Source organism: Merops nubicus, unplaced genomic scaffold (genome assembly GCF_000691845.1).
Source record: "Merops nubicus isolate BGI_N331 unplaced genomic scaffold, ASM69184v1 scaffold40341, whole genome shotgun sequence".
NCBI lineage: Eukaryota > Metazoa > Chordata > Aves > Coraciiformes > Meropidae > Merops > Merops nubicus.
In genome coordinates, this window is record NW_008586918.1 from 4,031 (window position 1) to 19,012 (window position 14,982).

The 14,982-nt window shown below is 40.5% G+C and overlaps 1 protein-coding gene across 1 annotated transcript; it reads right to left on the reverse strand.

The window, feature by feature from the left end:
- Nucleotides 1–1,510: 1,510 nt before the first annotated feature.
- On the reverse strand, nucleotides 1,511–11,057 carry UBE2L3 (ubiquitin-conjugating enzyme E2L 3). The gene is made up of 4 exons (XM_008948781.1): nucleotides 11,049–11,057; nucleotides 9,708–9,803; nucleotides 5,611–5,797; nucleotides 1,511–2,323 (listed from the first exon to the last, which is right to left on the reverse strand). The coding sequence occupies exons 2-4, from the start codon at nucleotides 9,774–9,776 to the stop codon at nucleotides 2,169–2,171; spliced, it is 411 nt and encodes a 136-aa protein (XP_008947029.1). The 5' UTR covers nucleotides 9,777–9,803; nucleotides 11,049–11,057; the 3' UTR covers nucleotides 1,511–2,168.
- Nucleotides 11,058–14,982: the final 3,925 nt, after the last annotated feature.

Consider the following 14,982-nt stretch of genomic DNA (forward strand, 5'->3'; position numbering starts at 1 on the left):
AGTCCCCTTCCCACGGCATCCAGGTCACACCGACAGGGGTGAAGGCAGTCTTTCACCTGAGAGGCTTACAACCAGAAGGTGTACTGCGTAGTGGTAACGAGGGCAGCGAACTAGCGAGTGCTACAGTTTTGTTTTAAATAAAAAGAAAATTTAGAGTGGCAAGTTTCCATGCCAACAGACATGATCAGAAGGTACAGTGACTCATGTGATGCAGAAGTTACACACTTCAGTTTGACAGATAATTTGGCATTATTTTATTATGAATCCAAGTGAGCGTGAATGAAACAAAATCAGTACCAACTTTCTGCAAATGAAGACACAAAGATGTGAAAATTTGGTAGCTAGACAGTGCTCTCACAAGCCTGAAAACACTTAAGAAATGCAAGTTTCCGTAAATAAGGTGAATGTGGTTTAACTTTATTTACCTGCCAAAGAACCTGTCTAAGAACACTTAAAACATAAAATTTCTTAGCTCCCTAACTGATAAAAAAAAAAAACGTACTTTCAATAGAGGTGCGGTACTGGGCTGTCATTGTTCACACTCAATCAGAAACGAAAGCCAGATGAGAGGGGTGGGTGAGGGAGCAGCAGATACACGAGACATTAAAACCAGAGGAGACCTACCGCGTGACGCTAGTTCAGGGAGGCTGCGTTAGAACCCAGTTCAGGAGCACAGAGAACCAGGCGGGCAGGCGGGATTTCCTAACCCAGCTCCCCGCATGTCACCATGACAGTGCTCCCAGATCCCTCCGGGTCTCTGGAGAGCACTCTGCTCAGTCACACGCCCCAGTCTGACAGGCGGGGAGAGGCGGCAGTTTGACTGTGTGGCAGTTTGACTGTGGAGCTATGACCACGCTTCTGATTGGGGAAAAAAAACACAGGCAGTCAGGAGAGGAGCAGCAAAGACACAGAAAGGATGCTCAGTTCTGAACAGCAAGGGCTTCCTTCAGCATGCGTAGGTGTGCCCTGGAGCAAGAGGAAAACAGCTCTGCCCGATGGAGTTGGGATGATAGAATGATGCTCGGAGTGCTCATTAAATCATCTAACGCGCATGCTCTGGAACAGGGCAGCAGGGCAGAGCTGGAGCGCGCTCTACTGCAGGTTATTGCTTCATCCCCATACTGCTTTCAGCAAGAACTGCACAGGGATCGGGCCGGGGAGTGGCACGATTGCATCCCAGGAAACACAAGATGTTACTTATGCATTCTGATGGAAAAATGTTCTAAGATGACTAGCAGTGCTTGATTTAAAAATGAACATTTCCAAAATGCTGATCCTTAACTCAAAAAACAGTTCATCGCTTTGGTACCTCCTGGTCCCCAATTTCTGGAACTCCAATGGTTGCAATGTTGTCCTGTGCACTAACTACTCTGCATAGGTATTAAGAATAGAAGTGAAAGAAGATTTTAATCACATTCCACTACTTCTTTGCTACAGATTTTTTTTTTTTCCAAAATTTTCCAAAAGTAGGACATAAGCCATATTTTAATTCAATGACGCACACAAAAACTTGGGTTTCCCCGTTTAATAAACATTTTGTAGTAACATCAGCCAGATTTACATAAGACCTGGACATTACGCTGATTGTTTTTGTGGGGTTTGTTTGCTTGTTGTTTATTATGTTACAAACTGAAGTTAAGGGGAACTTGCAACAAGTCCCACAAAGCACAGTGCAACATTTAAAAGAAAAGTAAACAAAACTGCCAAACAATCATTTTCTGCCAGAACTGGGTTATTTTTTCTAAGACATCAGTTTTGGGAGGGGGATAAAATTCACATAAGAATTAAATGAACTCAAGATAGTGGGAACTGCAAGGAAAAATAAGAAGTGACAGCCACAACCTTTTCAATTTAAGGGCAGAATATAAGTCTAAGATATTTTTGATAAATTCTGACAAGAAAAAGAAAACAGCATACTTTAAAGTATATTGAAGCAGTGATTTTTAAACAAAGAAAGCAGAACTAGAACATCTTAATTTTTAATCCTTTCTTTACAGGTTACCTAGCCCACTTTTGATTAAGAAAACTGTAGAAAGTTAGTAACAGCCACAAGTTAACACCGAAAGGTGGCACTTGTCAATTTTCCATAGAGTCCTGCTTTACGGGGTGTCTCAAATGCACTGCTCCGATCTTCTATCACACGTTGCTGACATCAACTGTGTCAGATTTTAGTCCACTGGTCGCTTCTCACCATATTTCTTTGTAAACTCTTCAGCGTTCTTACAGAATTTTTTACGGTCCTTAGAGTATTCTTCAGCTAGGTCAGCCCGAAGGGGATGCTCGGGCTGTGGATCATTCACCAGTGCTATGAGGGACTGGATTACTGTCAAAAGAAGTATAAATAACATCAGAGACTCAGATGGTTAATTTTTAAAAATCAAAACATAACTGAAATTCCCCAGAGCATGAATAAACTATTGCAATATGCCAAGATTTAGTTCAATGACTATGAATGAACACCAGAAAATTGTATTTGTAAACAAAATCAACTTGGACAGAGACCAAAATGCACTACAAATTATTTCCCATGTCACTGGCACCCTATCTGAAATACTCTCCTATGGCTAAAAGAGAAACTAAGTTTCACAGAAAAGTTCATCCACAAGGGGTCGGGTAAAGGCAGAATTTCCCCCATGAAACATTTTTCCCCCAACACCTGTCACAATGATGCAGTTGTAACTGGGGCTGCTTTTGGAAAACATTTTTTCTGCTTTATTTTTCTGTGATTCTTCCTTCCCATATGAACAGCAGACAATTCTTCCCTTTATTCTAAACTGCCAAATACATCCACTAGCAGAGACATACTGGGCAAACAAATGGCTAAGAGCTGCACGATGCTGTTTACAGCCTTCTCAGTGGCATTCTCCCGTCACATTCAAAGGAAGCGTCATTCTTAAAATAACTGAACTGTACTTGACATTTTCGCCGTGAACCTCGCACACTACGACGACTTTTATTGCTACACTTCCCTCAATACAGTCTCACAACCATTCAGAGCTGGATCGGTCACAACAGTCAGGAGTTCTCAGCCACAGACACCTTCCAGTGCATGGGCAACTGGAAAGCGGGTACACAGGAAAAGCAGTTGCCTGTATGTCAGTATTAACAATGTTCCATCTGAGGTAAATCTGAGCTACCCAGAGGAATGGGAAGCAGCATCCCAAGAGTCCTGCAAGCAAGAGTACTCAAACTGCCGAGTCCCTGAGTGGCAGAGCGGTGCCACCTGAGCCGCCGCCAGCCCCACAGGGCTCCAGCCCGCGCCCTGACACCGCCACCGAGCCGTCCGCCGCCTCGCCCTAGGCTGGAAGGCGAGTTCTGACAGCACTTATCACTCCTGTAGGTGCTACAACACCAGAGTGGCTTCTTGCAGAGCATCAATCTTCTCACGCTCATACGCGACAGAACTGGAGAACACACCCCAAAACAGCCACTCAAAATCCAGAGACACAGGATTGTCTCTATACTGCTGAGCAGGAATAGTTCCTACCACAAAGAGTTTAAACTGAACCAACCGTCTAAGGAATGCAGAGTTGCTATTAGCTTACTTCACAGGAACTCGCCAGTCCTGGACTCATAACAGCCATCATCACATTAATGGTTATTTATGAAGCTAGCATCAGGGCTGCACATGACAATCCCTTTTCACTCGGTGAAACATGCTAGAACACTGCAGACAAAGCATCACTGTGTTATTAAAGTTATTTAACACACAAGCCACAAAAAAATTAGGATTGTCATAACAGGAGTTGCCTCCATATCCACAGCATTTTAAAACTGTACTATCACAATGGACTGGTTTAATATTAAGCATGAATTAATAAAAAGTACAGCAGTAAGATGCATATTTAGTACATGAAAGGTGAGTTAATGATTTATGATAAACGTAATATCTCCACTTTCTTGACACCTGATCAAAACCACTCTTTTTGATACTGTACAAATAATGGTGCATTATTTCCTTGATAATGGCCCAAGCAGCAAACTTGGAATAAAAAAAATAAAGTTTTTCAGTGCAGAAGGGTTCTGGAGAAAAAGGAATAGACATTTAGGCGGGGCTGCAATAACATCATTGCGGGTTCGTACAATGACAGTAACAAAGGCTGACAGTGAAACAACTTCTTGAAGAGTTAAACAAAACCACAAAACAGCAGAAATTGGGAGAGTTGCAATATTTTGGTACCCAGAGTTTGTTCCAAGTTCCAATTTTAGCATAATTTTTATTAATTATCTCAATTAAAAACAGAATGTCTGCTTCTCAGGGAGACATTGACTATTTCCTGCACAGAAACAATAGCTTCAATAGTTCAAGGTAATGCCAACCTGCATCTGAAGCTAGTAGAGACAAGTCATTCCTCTACTTGACTAACAAAGGCTCCTAAAATTAAAACAACTGAAATGGAAACCTTCACATTGTTTCCATTTCACCTCTCCTAAGGATCTTTGTCCTTTATCATCTGGGATAAATCAACAACAAATCATGAGATCTTCACTGACCTATTTGACTTTAACAGGCTCTTTTTCTGCCACTTCTGCTTTCCCCAACATTTAACTGTTTGATCTGTTCTGAAACAACTACAGGGGTTTTCCTATTTTGTCTTCAGGGCAAGATCATGCAAACTCTAAGTAGTTTCATTAGCATCCAGAAATACACAGGAAAAAAGTAGTAGTATTACATTGCTTACTATCAGGAACACAGTTCAAGTGAGAACAGCCTTAAAGAGGAGTCTGGAGGAAGGAAATAACTTTCTCCTGCAGAACAAGACACTTCAGTGTCACTGAAGCTCCTGCATTGGGCTAAATTTCTACTCATTTCAATTAATATTATTAAAAAAAACACTGTTTTTGCAAGGTTGTTTGCTGTTTCTATATGTACAATAATAAATGCTTAATATCAAACTAATCATTACCTGCCAGAAAACTTGAAATTCTCACCCCAGCAACTAATGGAAGCAACAGAAAAAAAAACAACTACTCAGATCACAGTCTCAGTCTGCCACGGAACCTGATGAAACTTTTTTTCCTTAAAATATATAAGTTCTTATCCAAAGACACTCTACACAGTAAGCCTCACAGTAGTCATCTTTTAAGGACTATGAATTAATTTGTGTTATGATTTCAGGCTTTGTTTATGACTCCCTAGATACTTCAAACCATATGTTCAAGTTGCTGAAACACATGGCAGAGATTATAAATACACAAAGCCTTCAGGTTTTAGACCCTTCCTTTCAAACATCCAGGAAGGTACCAAACACCTCTGGATTATAAAGCCACCGTTTACAAAGAAAAACAAAATAACCTCCCCCACAAATCACCACCAGAATTTTCAAGTATGCCAAGGACAGTGCCTTAATAAGCTCTTCAAGTCATGAAGACGTCTGTGGTTTCCTGGAGGTGGAAGTGCCACACGTCACTGTCATTACCTTACATTCCAGGAACAAAATGAGATTCCAGAAGAATTACACACTGTGATCACAGCACGTGACTCATGACACAAACCTTACGACAACAAACACACCAGGGCCAGCAGACAAGCTGAAACGCCTTAGCTTTGAAACTGACCACAATGCAAAGTTTCTCAACGCCCAGTTCTTTCTCCACACGGAGTCCTACCTTGGTCAGTTTTGGTTGCTGGCTTCCAGTTTTCAGCACTAATTACTGGCAGACAAACCTGCCCCTTTTCATCGATGTTAGGGTGATAGATCTTTGTTTTAAATGTAATCTTCGGAGGTTTGAATGGATATTCTGCTGGGAAGTTGATTTCGATTCTGAAGGCTCCTTTATCATATGGAGGATTGTCCTGCAACAAGAAGGCAGAATGTCAAGAACCTGTCATATTCAAAGAGACAGTTCAGAAATAGCCTGCTCCAGCCATCCATCTACCAAATGACTTCTTTTAAAGGCACTTTATACCAACACACATTGCCACATCTGCCTGTCAGGAAACACCAAAACCGACGTGTTAAGAGAGAGGCAACACAACCTCTACCTTTGCACTCATCCTGATAAAGCAGATTACCATTGTTCTGAAGCAGGCTGACATTTCTCCTGGTAAGAAAGCATCCAATCCCATTTACTGCAAACCCAAGACCCTACCTAATAAGTAGTTTTATCCCCAACTCTGTATTTCAAAAAACATCGTAAACCTTTCCTGAGCTGCAAACAGGAAGCCTGACAAGGAAAATTGGTTTCTCTAAACCCAGTTACTTTCTGTGCCTCACAACATGGTGGTACAAACAGCAAAGCCATCCGATCTGTCAGATTCCCCTATACCTTCCCAGAACGTTCCTGTGCTGACTACACAAAAATCTGCTAAGCATTTGTTGGTACTAAAGATAGATATTCACTGTGTCTGCTGATGAGAACATTCTGAATTTGTATGCAGTTTTAGCACCCACTCTTATTTGAAGGAGCATGATGAAAGAACCGTGAAGTAAGCAAAGTAGTTCTTCATGCTGGAACAGAGAACACGGTGCCCAGAATCTCATTTAGGAAACCTGTTAAGACTCTTGATACTAACTGCAGAAGAACAGCAGAAAAGAAATAAACCATTGCTACATTTAAAGCTTGTGAAAATATCATTCTGCACTGAAAACAGCAGCTACGGCATGAAGCCTTTCCAAATGCTCTGGGAACAAGAATCGAAGGATGAGAGTTTCCAGTTGGTGTAAAGTATAATGACACACACTCTTCATTAGTGACTAGACCATTCCCCACAATCAAACCCACTCCAGAAGTTAAAAAAGCTTTACCTGTATTGGGGGTGGGGAGCGTTCTATGCAAATGTTATTGAACAGAAAACATTTGATTTCAATTTTAGCCAAATGGAGAAGTCTGGTTGTGCATTTCTAAGACACATATCCCAACTTCTGTATTCAAGGGAAAAGATAAATAGTGGCCTTGAAAACTTTTTTTTTTTTTTTTAAATCCAATCAATCCTAAAAGTTTTGAAAGCTTAACAATATAACTTTTGGTGGTGGTGACAACCTCAGCAGTTAGTGCCCTGTCCCCCCACAGCTCACTTGTTCTTGCCTCCTTCACGTGCTATAATACGTGAGAATGATATGGGAACTGACCTGGCTTTAAAAGGTCCATTTTCTGCTTGACTTTCAGTCAAAACAGTACTTCACTATAGCTCACCAATAAATTCAGCCAAAATTTTAGGTAAAGGATTGTTCATGTTTTAAATAGACAAAGCAGAGAGTATCCAATCAATTAACTTCCATTTCTTTGTTAAATTTATTTTGACACTGATGAGGGCAAGAAGCAGCATTATAAATACTGAAACACAGGCAACAAACCTGGCTCACGTTGACCACTGTGCATAGCAAGCAGTTCTGATTAAATGAGGTGAAATTCATGGTGCACCAACAGTACCTCCTCAAGAATGAGAAGCCTGGGGTAGACAGCCCCATTCTGATGTTGAAAAGGTGCCCTGTTTGTCAGGTTACAACACCTAGTACATAACTACCGTACTCTACAATTTAGAGCAGGAAAAGCAGTTGACAAGCTATCTTCAGTCTGCTTCTCAACTGAGCAAACGCCCTTAAAAACTTAACAGTTGTTCCAAAAACCAAAACATCCTACATAACCAAAAACTTTTAATGTCCTATCTTTGGCAATAATTATGTATGAACAATGTTAAAAATATTAACCTTTGCATCTTTCACTTTTTCAGTAAGAAGCTGACCAAAATAATGTCTAGTTACAGAGCTTAATAATGAGTAACTGGTTAGTCCTTCTAAAGTATAAGTAATATGCATTTAAACCCTAAGCAAGAACATTTTCTAAAACGGAAGCAGCATGTAAACTTCCAAAGCAAAATCTTAGCAAAAAAATTTAAACTTGCAACCAGTTTGTATACTATATTTTTAACACATCAACTCCAACACTGCAATAGCTAAAAAATCCTATGCTAGGACTAAAGCCTTTTCTATAGCACATCCTCAAAATAATAAACTATACTAGACTTTGAACACACACAACATTAGTAACTACAGGGAGGATAATTTCATGGCAAAAGTCCCTCTTGAGTACCCCAGTGGTGCATGTGAGGCCCCTTGTGCAGGGCACACGAGACCCCGGCAGGCAGGGGTGAAGCAGGGCTCACTGCATCCACGTTTGAACACTTGACATGCCGTAAACCTTTGCAAAACAAACACTAAGCTCATCCTCTAGTGAGCAGAAACCGTTCAAAACAGATACTGTACACCACCTATTGCTAATTTTAACAGGAATAAACAGGCATTTTGGTGTTTTGCTTTTAGTCATTTACCGACCTTAAGAGCGCTTCAAAGCATTATCAAAGCAGCAAACTGCTACACACGGCCCGCAAATATCAGAGCGGCTCATTAGAGAGCATTGTTTCTCAGATCTGTCAAATTTTCATGTCAAACCCTGCTTGCTTTATTTGCAAGAGTAGTTTCAACCACTCAAAGGAATTGCTTGCAGGAATATAAGTAAACCGTAAACTAAATGCATTCTGCAGTGTTCGAAGTGCAAAGGCCTGGGATCTGAATTCAGGAGTGGCCTCCAACTAATGCAGCCCAGACCCTGCTGAAGAATGTTTCAAGCTCTTGTAATAAAAAGGCTGATTTACACTGGCTGGGGACCTTCTCAGTAGCACCCAAGGAAAAGCAGAACTGATGCCCTAGTGGCACAACCTCTGTTGCAGCAGACTTAAAAGCAGCTTGTGTAACAAAGGGCCATGGCAGTGGAAAATAAAGGAGGTGAAAATCCAAGTGACTTTCAACCAAGGAATTCAACACGCTAGATTTCCTGCTCTTCCCTTAGTAACAAAGCCATCTCTATTTGACTAGTACAGTGGTTGCCTGCTTCTATTCTATCTATTGAAAGACTTCAGGACTTCAGAAGAATCAAAGTGAGTTGTGTTTTTTGGGGGGCATTAATTTATACCTAAATAAAGATACTTTCTTTTAAAGAGCCAACTTCTGAAAATCCAAACCTTTTCCTTGTATCAACCTTTTCCCAATACTCAATTTTATCCTAAAAATACATCTAGTTGTTTTAATTAAAAAAAAAAAAAATCTGTTAAGGAGTAAAATAAATATTTCCTACCCCACTTCCCCCCCCCAGTGTTGATGCAGATCTTTAACTTTAAGCCTAACTTAATAAACTACAAACTTCATGTGCTTCCCCCTTCCAACACCTCTCCCAAATGCCACCGAGCCCACAGCCCTCTCCAGCAGCAGCCTGGTGTTGGACCAGACTCACAGTTCCAAAGCATCCAGGCAGGTATTTAATCAGAGAAGTCCAGAACACCTCTCAATTACATACAGATTCTTCTCCAGACTAGTTATGAGAAATACCTACTAATTTTACCAGACTTTGACAAAGCAAAACACAGAAGACATTCAAATAAAATAGGACAGGAGGGTCACACTATTGGCCCAAGATCCCACAAGAATCACAAGAGAGACAAATTAAACCCAGGAGCACACTTCACTGCCAGAGTATGTTTCAGATGGTGCAGTACAATCCATGCAAACTCCCGTTGTATTTATAAACCACCACCTTCTGCACAAACCCACAGCTCTGAGAGTCCCGTTTTGTAATAGTAAAAGATCCTTGTCAGGGTGCAAAATTACCTAACGATCCTCAGCAGCACTACTAAACTGTGGATTCATGAGATACAAATGATCCTCATTTTGCCTTAAAGCTCATTAGAATAAGGAGTAATCTATACTCACAGGAACAATAAGCCCTTGCCAGGTCAATAAATTAGCTTCATCAACCTGGATATTACGGAAGTTTTTCATTCCACACTTGCGGATTTCTTCAAGCTCCTGAAAAGCAAGCAGAGTGGTAAGTTAATAACAGCATTAAGCAAGATGCTCGTATTTATTTTTCAAAACGCTCAGAGGTCAGCGTGGGTTTCTTTAGTGTTAAAGGAGCTTGAGGTTTTAGTGGTGGCCACCCACACAAATGAGAAAAAATTTTGCACCTGGAGAAGTGTCTCACAGGTATTAAAACCTCCCTTTTTTTTTTTCAATACGCCATGAAGATACAAAAACACCTTGTTGTTAACATCATTACAGACATGATGAAGTCCAAGTACTTAAAAAGCACATTTAAAAATATTTTTATATCTCAAAGGCAAATCAGTGCCTTTGTTAACAGCCTAGTGATAACTCTGTGGCGCACAGAAATAGCGTACATCTTAGGACCTGTCTGCAGGAGAACAGTGATGCAGAAGAATTCTTTTGTAACTCTTTTACACACAGATACAGTGACTGAACAGGCCAATTAATTCAACTGAAACTAACAAATTCCTGCATGACAAGCTTAAATTGATGCAAACCCAGAAGAATATCCATCTAAGCCAAAGTTGCCTTGTTGGGACCAGTAGCTTGAGAAGACAGAGCTTTATCTCTGTCTTCAACCTCAGTCAACAGTATATGTTAAGTTGTATCTCTTTATAGCTGTATCACTCCTGAACAAGCAATCTTTCTGCACGAGTCAGTCACCAGTCAAACCATTTTTGATCAGTTAGTGATTCAGGTATCACTAAAGCAAGTATTTAGACATTTTTTTAATTTAAAATCATGTACAAGCCCTAGTGTAGCAACTGTTTCCTGAAGTATTTCATAAGACCTAAAAAGAAATACCTCAAAGTTCCACATTTTATTTCCCCCACTACAATTGCTGTTGAATTCAGTAATTGCATCTTTAGAGAATTTAACTAAATTCAGAAGTCATCCACAGTGAAATGTAAAACTTCCCCAGCACTTTCAAAACTGAGCACATGCCTGTGTGTCCACATAAGTTAGGAAAAATGTTGCTGATACAGCAGCTCTGGTGCCCTCTGCCAGCACACAGATTCTCACTGGGTGCAAGCAAATTCCCAGAGGTAAACTGTGTATTATGAAGGTAAAAATGCCAACTATGAGCAAAGGCACTATACAATGAAAACCAAAAAAGATCAGTTTTCCTGGTACAAGTGCTGCACTGTCATTTTTTTTATAAAATAACCCTATGGTCCTCTTAGATCAAATCTTTCTACATCTGACTGGTAGAGAATTATTTAATACTTGCAGTAATCTCTTGCCTAAATTTATCATGATGATAAAACGCAAACCCAAAGGGAAAACGAGATTTCCAAATGCACACGAAACACAAATCACATGACAGTCACACATCAGAAGCTGAACGTTCACATCCCCGCCCACTGCACCTACAGCAGCAAGAGCACAGCAGTTTAACCTTGGATTCTGAACTGATGCCCAACAATCCTCCCGACACTAAAACGGACTGTGGAGTCTAGATCTATGGATTAATCCCCAAATTCCACTGCTGCTAGATTTATGCAACATCACAGACAGTTGGGGTGTTCTTTTAAAAAAAGGGTAAGAGGATTATCCTATTTCCTTAAAGCAGGAAACAAAAATAATCCCATGAAGCACATTTAAAGGGATATAGAGCAAACCAAAATATTCAAAAGAAAATAACCTTTATTATCACAGCTAGGAGAGATCCGTTATGATCCCTGAAACTTCAAATCCATGCCCAGTGCCCCAGAGCTGGCTTTGAGTGCTCAGTGCACAAAGCAGCAGCTCGGGGAGCGCTGGACTGATTCCAGGCTGGCTCTTCCCAGCCAGGGTCAGGGGAGTAACTTGCTCCAAACAGCTTTTTGAGCTGCTCACACTCTACACACACAGAACCAAAGTCCTGGCAAACCACTACTCCATGGCATACAAAAGGACTAAATCCCATTCCACAGTAGATGTAACACATCAAACATTAGAAACGAAATAAGCTAATTAACCAGTAGTTATTTAAGCATGAACAAACATGCATGACAAGTGTCTTCACTCTAAAACAAGGAAAGGAAAATGGGTTTAGACAATTTCTAGCTAGCATATTAAAAACATTACACATATGAGAGACATCTCCCCCATAATGTCCCTTGACGTTTGTGTCCTGTTTCCAAGGGATTTGTGTAAGATAACTAAGGAAAGTAAGAGGAGTGTCAATGACTTTAAATTCTCTTCAGATGGTTTAGCCTATCTACTGGAAAAATTTACATGCTTGTCAAATTAGAAAATTGCCTTACGGATGGATTCGATGAATTACAGAAAAAACATTAATACTTCTAAAGAAGCCCTGCTGCAAATAGTATTATCACTCTTTTACCCTTATAGATATGTTTAATTTCAAAGGCATATTGTAAGTGTTGTTTGTAGTTTCACTTCTTTTCTTTAAATTAAGGTATAATATTATTTTTCCTAGCTGAATATTTTTGCAGCTTCCACGCAGCAGCTCTTCTCACAGGTTCAGAGGACAGCGCTACACTGCTTCTGGCCCAGAGAACAATTGCTCAGACACAGAAAAAGGGCGGGCTACGACTCTATAATTCAGGTATGTTATTAAGCTAATACAGCAAATTAGAAAAGCATGGCTTCACATTACTGGAAAATTAAACACCTACATTTTATAACTAGATTCAGCGTAAAAAAATGGATACTGAATTAAGAAATGCAAAAGCCCAGTACAGAGATTGTTACAAAATTGTAAAAAATTGTATGAAAGCAAAGTTACTCAAATTACTCCAAATTTTCTCTCAAGTCCACCACATCAGAGAAGGAATAATATAGCCTAGAAGTCACTGAAGAACTAGGAGGAAATGTCAGTTTAGGGAGGAAGATGTCCTGAAACAAGTAAAGCCTTTACAGGAATTCACTTTCAAAATCAAAAACGTGGTGAATTACTGGAAGGTATCAGGACTATGTCCCGTGCTCCTCCTCCTGCTGCCTCAGGTGCTGTGGTCACTCACAGCCAGAAAAGTGGGTGGCCGAGGATGGACCAGGCAGTTCTCCTCACACACAGGCAGGACTGCAAAGGCCACGGAGATTCAAGCCTAGCCGAGGACTTGCCTGGACCACGTGCTTAAGACAGCTTCCAATTTATAAGAAAAATTACTTTTTTATACTAGAAGCGTTTAAGACTTCATAAGCAATTCCAAATTAATCATTTCCACATTAGACTTATTACAAGCAACTTTTTTTCATACTATCCCCCCAAATGCAATGTAATACTATATTCACAAGTTATGCTTTTAGGGTTTTTGTGCCTAGTGCAGCAGGAGCAGTGAGAGACTCAGCATTCACAGTTGGAGGGTGTAACAGGGGGTTGTTCTGTTTTCTTCCTGGCACCTGCCAAAACCCATAATAGAGATCTGACTGCCTCAGAGCTACAGAGGCAGAAGTGACTACAGTATAAACGTGCTGTTAAAAAGGTTAATGAGCTACTGAATACTTTCAAACAGCACAGATTAAAAGCTAATACTGCATTTAGCATGTGCTCCAGCAACTCCAAAGGGACAAAAATTACTTTATGAGGTAAAAGGATATAGTCCAGATATTTATTTCAAAATAATACTTAAGGGTCTAGGCAAACAGCAAATAGATTCATTCCTTTTCTTGTCCTCCACCCCTTAATTTTGTCAAGTAACATAACTGAAGGAGCACAGGAGGAGTGTAACTAAAGGTTAGAAGACTGCAGTAAGAATCTCCACCAGTCATCATTCCCCACTCTGTTATCAGCCTTGCCCGTGACCTCGCTGTGTCGATATCCCCACCCCTAGAACAGAACTGTCTTACTCAGTGGTGCTCTCTGGAGAGGGGATGTTTGCAGCGTGGGTACATGCAGAAAGTGTCACACACAGCACGTGAAATAGCAAAAACTTTGATTCTGAGGTGGTACCTGATCTTCAAGTGTTATGCTGAAGGATAGTTACAGAGGTACCTACTACCTCTCATATATAATCAATAAGGATTTTAAATTTTTATTTTCAATATTGTGTGATCATTTGTGCTGTTCAAAGCAAAAATTAAGTGTTTGAAATTAAAAAAGTGAGTGACTTTGGTTTAAAATGTAGTTAAGTCTTTCAAGAACCCTGCAACTCCAACTCTTTTGTCCTTGCAGCTTTCAAGTCCTGGGACTCTGCAAGATACGGGCGAGACGGGAAAATGCAGTGAGGATAAACACTTGCAAGAGTGCAGCTCAGAAATACAGGAGTAAGTGCAAGAGCTCCTGCTGACTTCTGTGAGCTCTGCACCAAGGCCAAACGGCTATTATATCCACAAAGAAAAACCAGCCCACTGCAACAACTCCAAAGCATAATTCTCTAGTGTTTCCAAGTTATGCTTACCTGTTTACAAGTGCATTTTCTAAAAAGTGTGACAAAGTTAAACAGGCTCCAGGACACTGATAAGGAACTGGCCAGTTTTACTTCCTGGATCCCATACAGTACAGAGAAGTGTTAAAACACCTTAAAACAATTTCACAACATCCCCCCCAAAAAATAACCAAAACACTCAAATATATTCTAGCTTTTTTTGGAACTATTATTAAGTTTTCTCTGCAATATTACAACCCTGTATACTTGCAGATCTTTCACTCAGTGAGTAATTCTAGGTTTTGATGAAGTATTTTGATTAATCCTTTTGTCAGTTCTCAGTTTCAAGAAGGGACAATGAATCAGTATCCTCACTTCCGTATAAGGACGATCATACACTGCTCAAAATCACATTTCCCTTCTTACTGGCAGCCAGGGTTTGGATCAAATCAGAATTGTTTTTCAAATACCGAAGACGTTTAAAACCCATTTCTTTGCAAGGCTGCAGCACATTGGGGATTGGAGGCCACCTACAGCAGGCACCTGGGCGTGCCTCGGTGTTTGTGTTTTATCATGGAGTTCAACGGTTGCACAAATGTTTGACTATGCAATTATAGAAGCAGAGTAAAACCGAGATTAAAGTAATTGCCTACGTGTCTCACTTCATACGTGAAGTGTTATTTACTCTTTAACTCAATTCATAATACTGAAGATACCGCCGAGTCCCTAAGGAGCGTGACACAAAAGCGCAGATCTCACCAACACCTCCCAGCTCCCCCACAGCACCCCCCAGCCCCGAAGGAGTGACTCCACAGGCGGCAGAGGGCAGCCAGCTCACACCCTGCCTA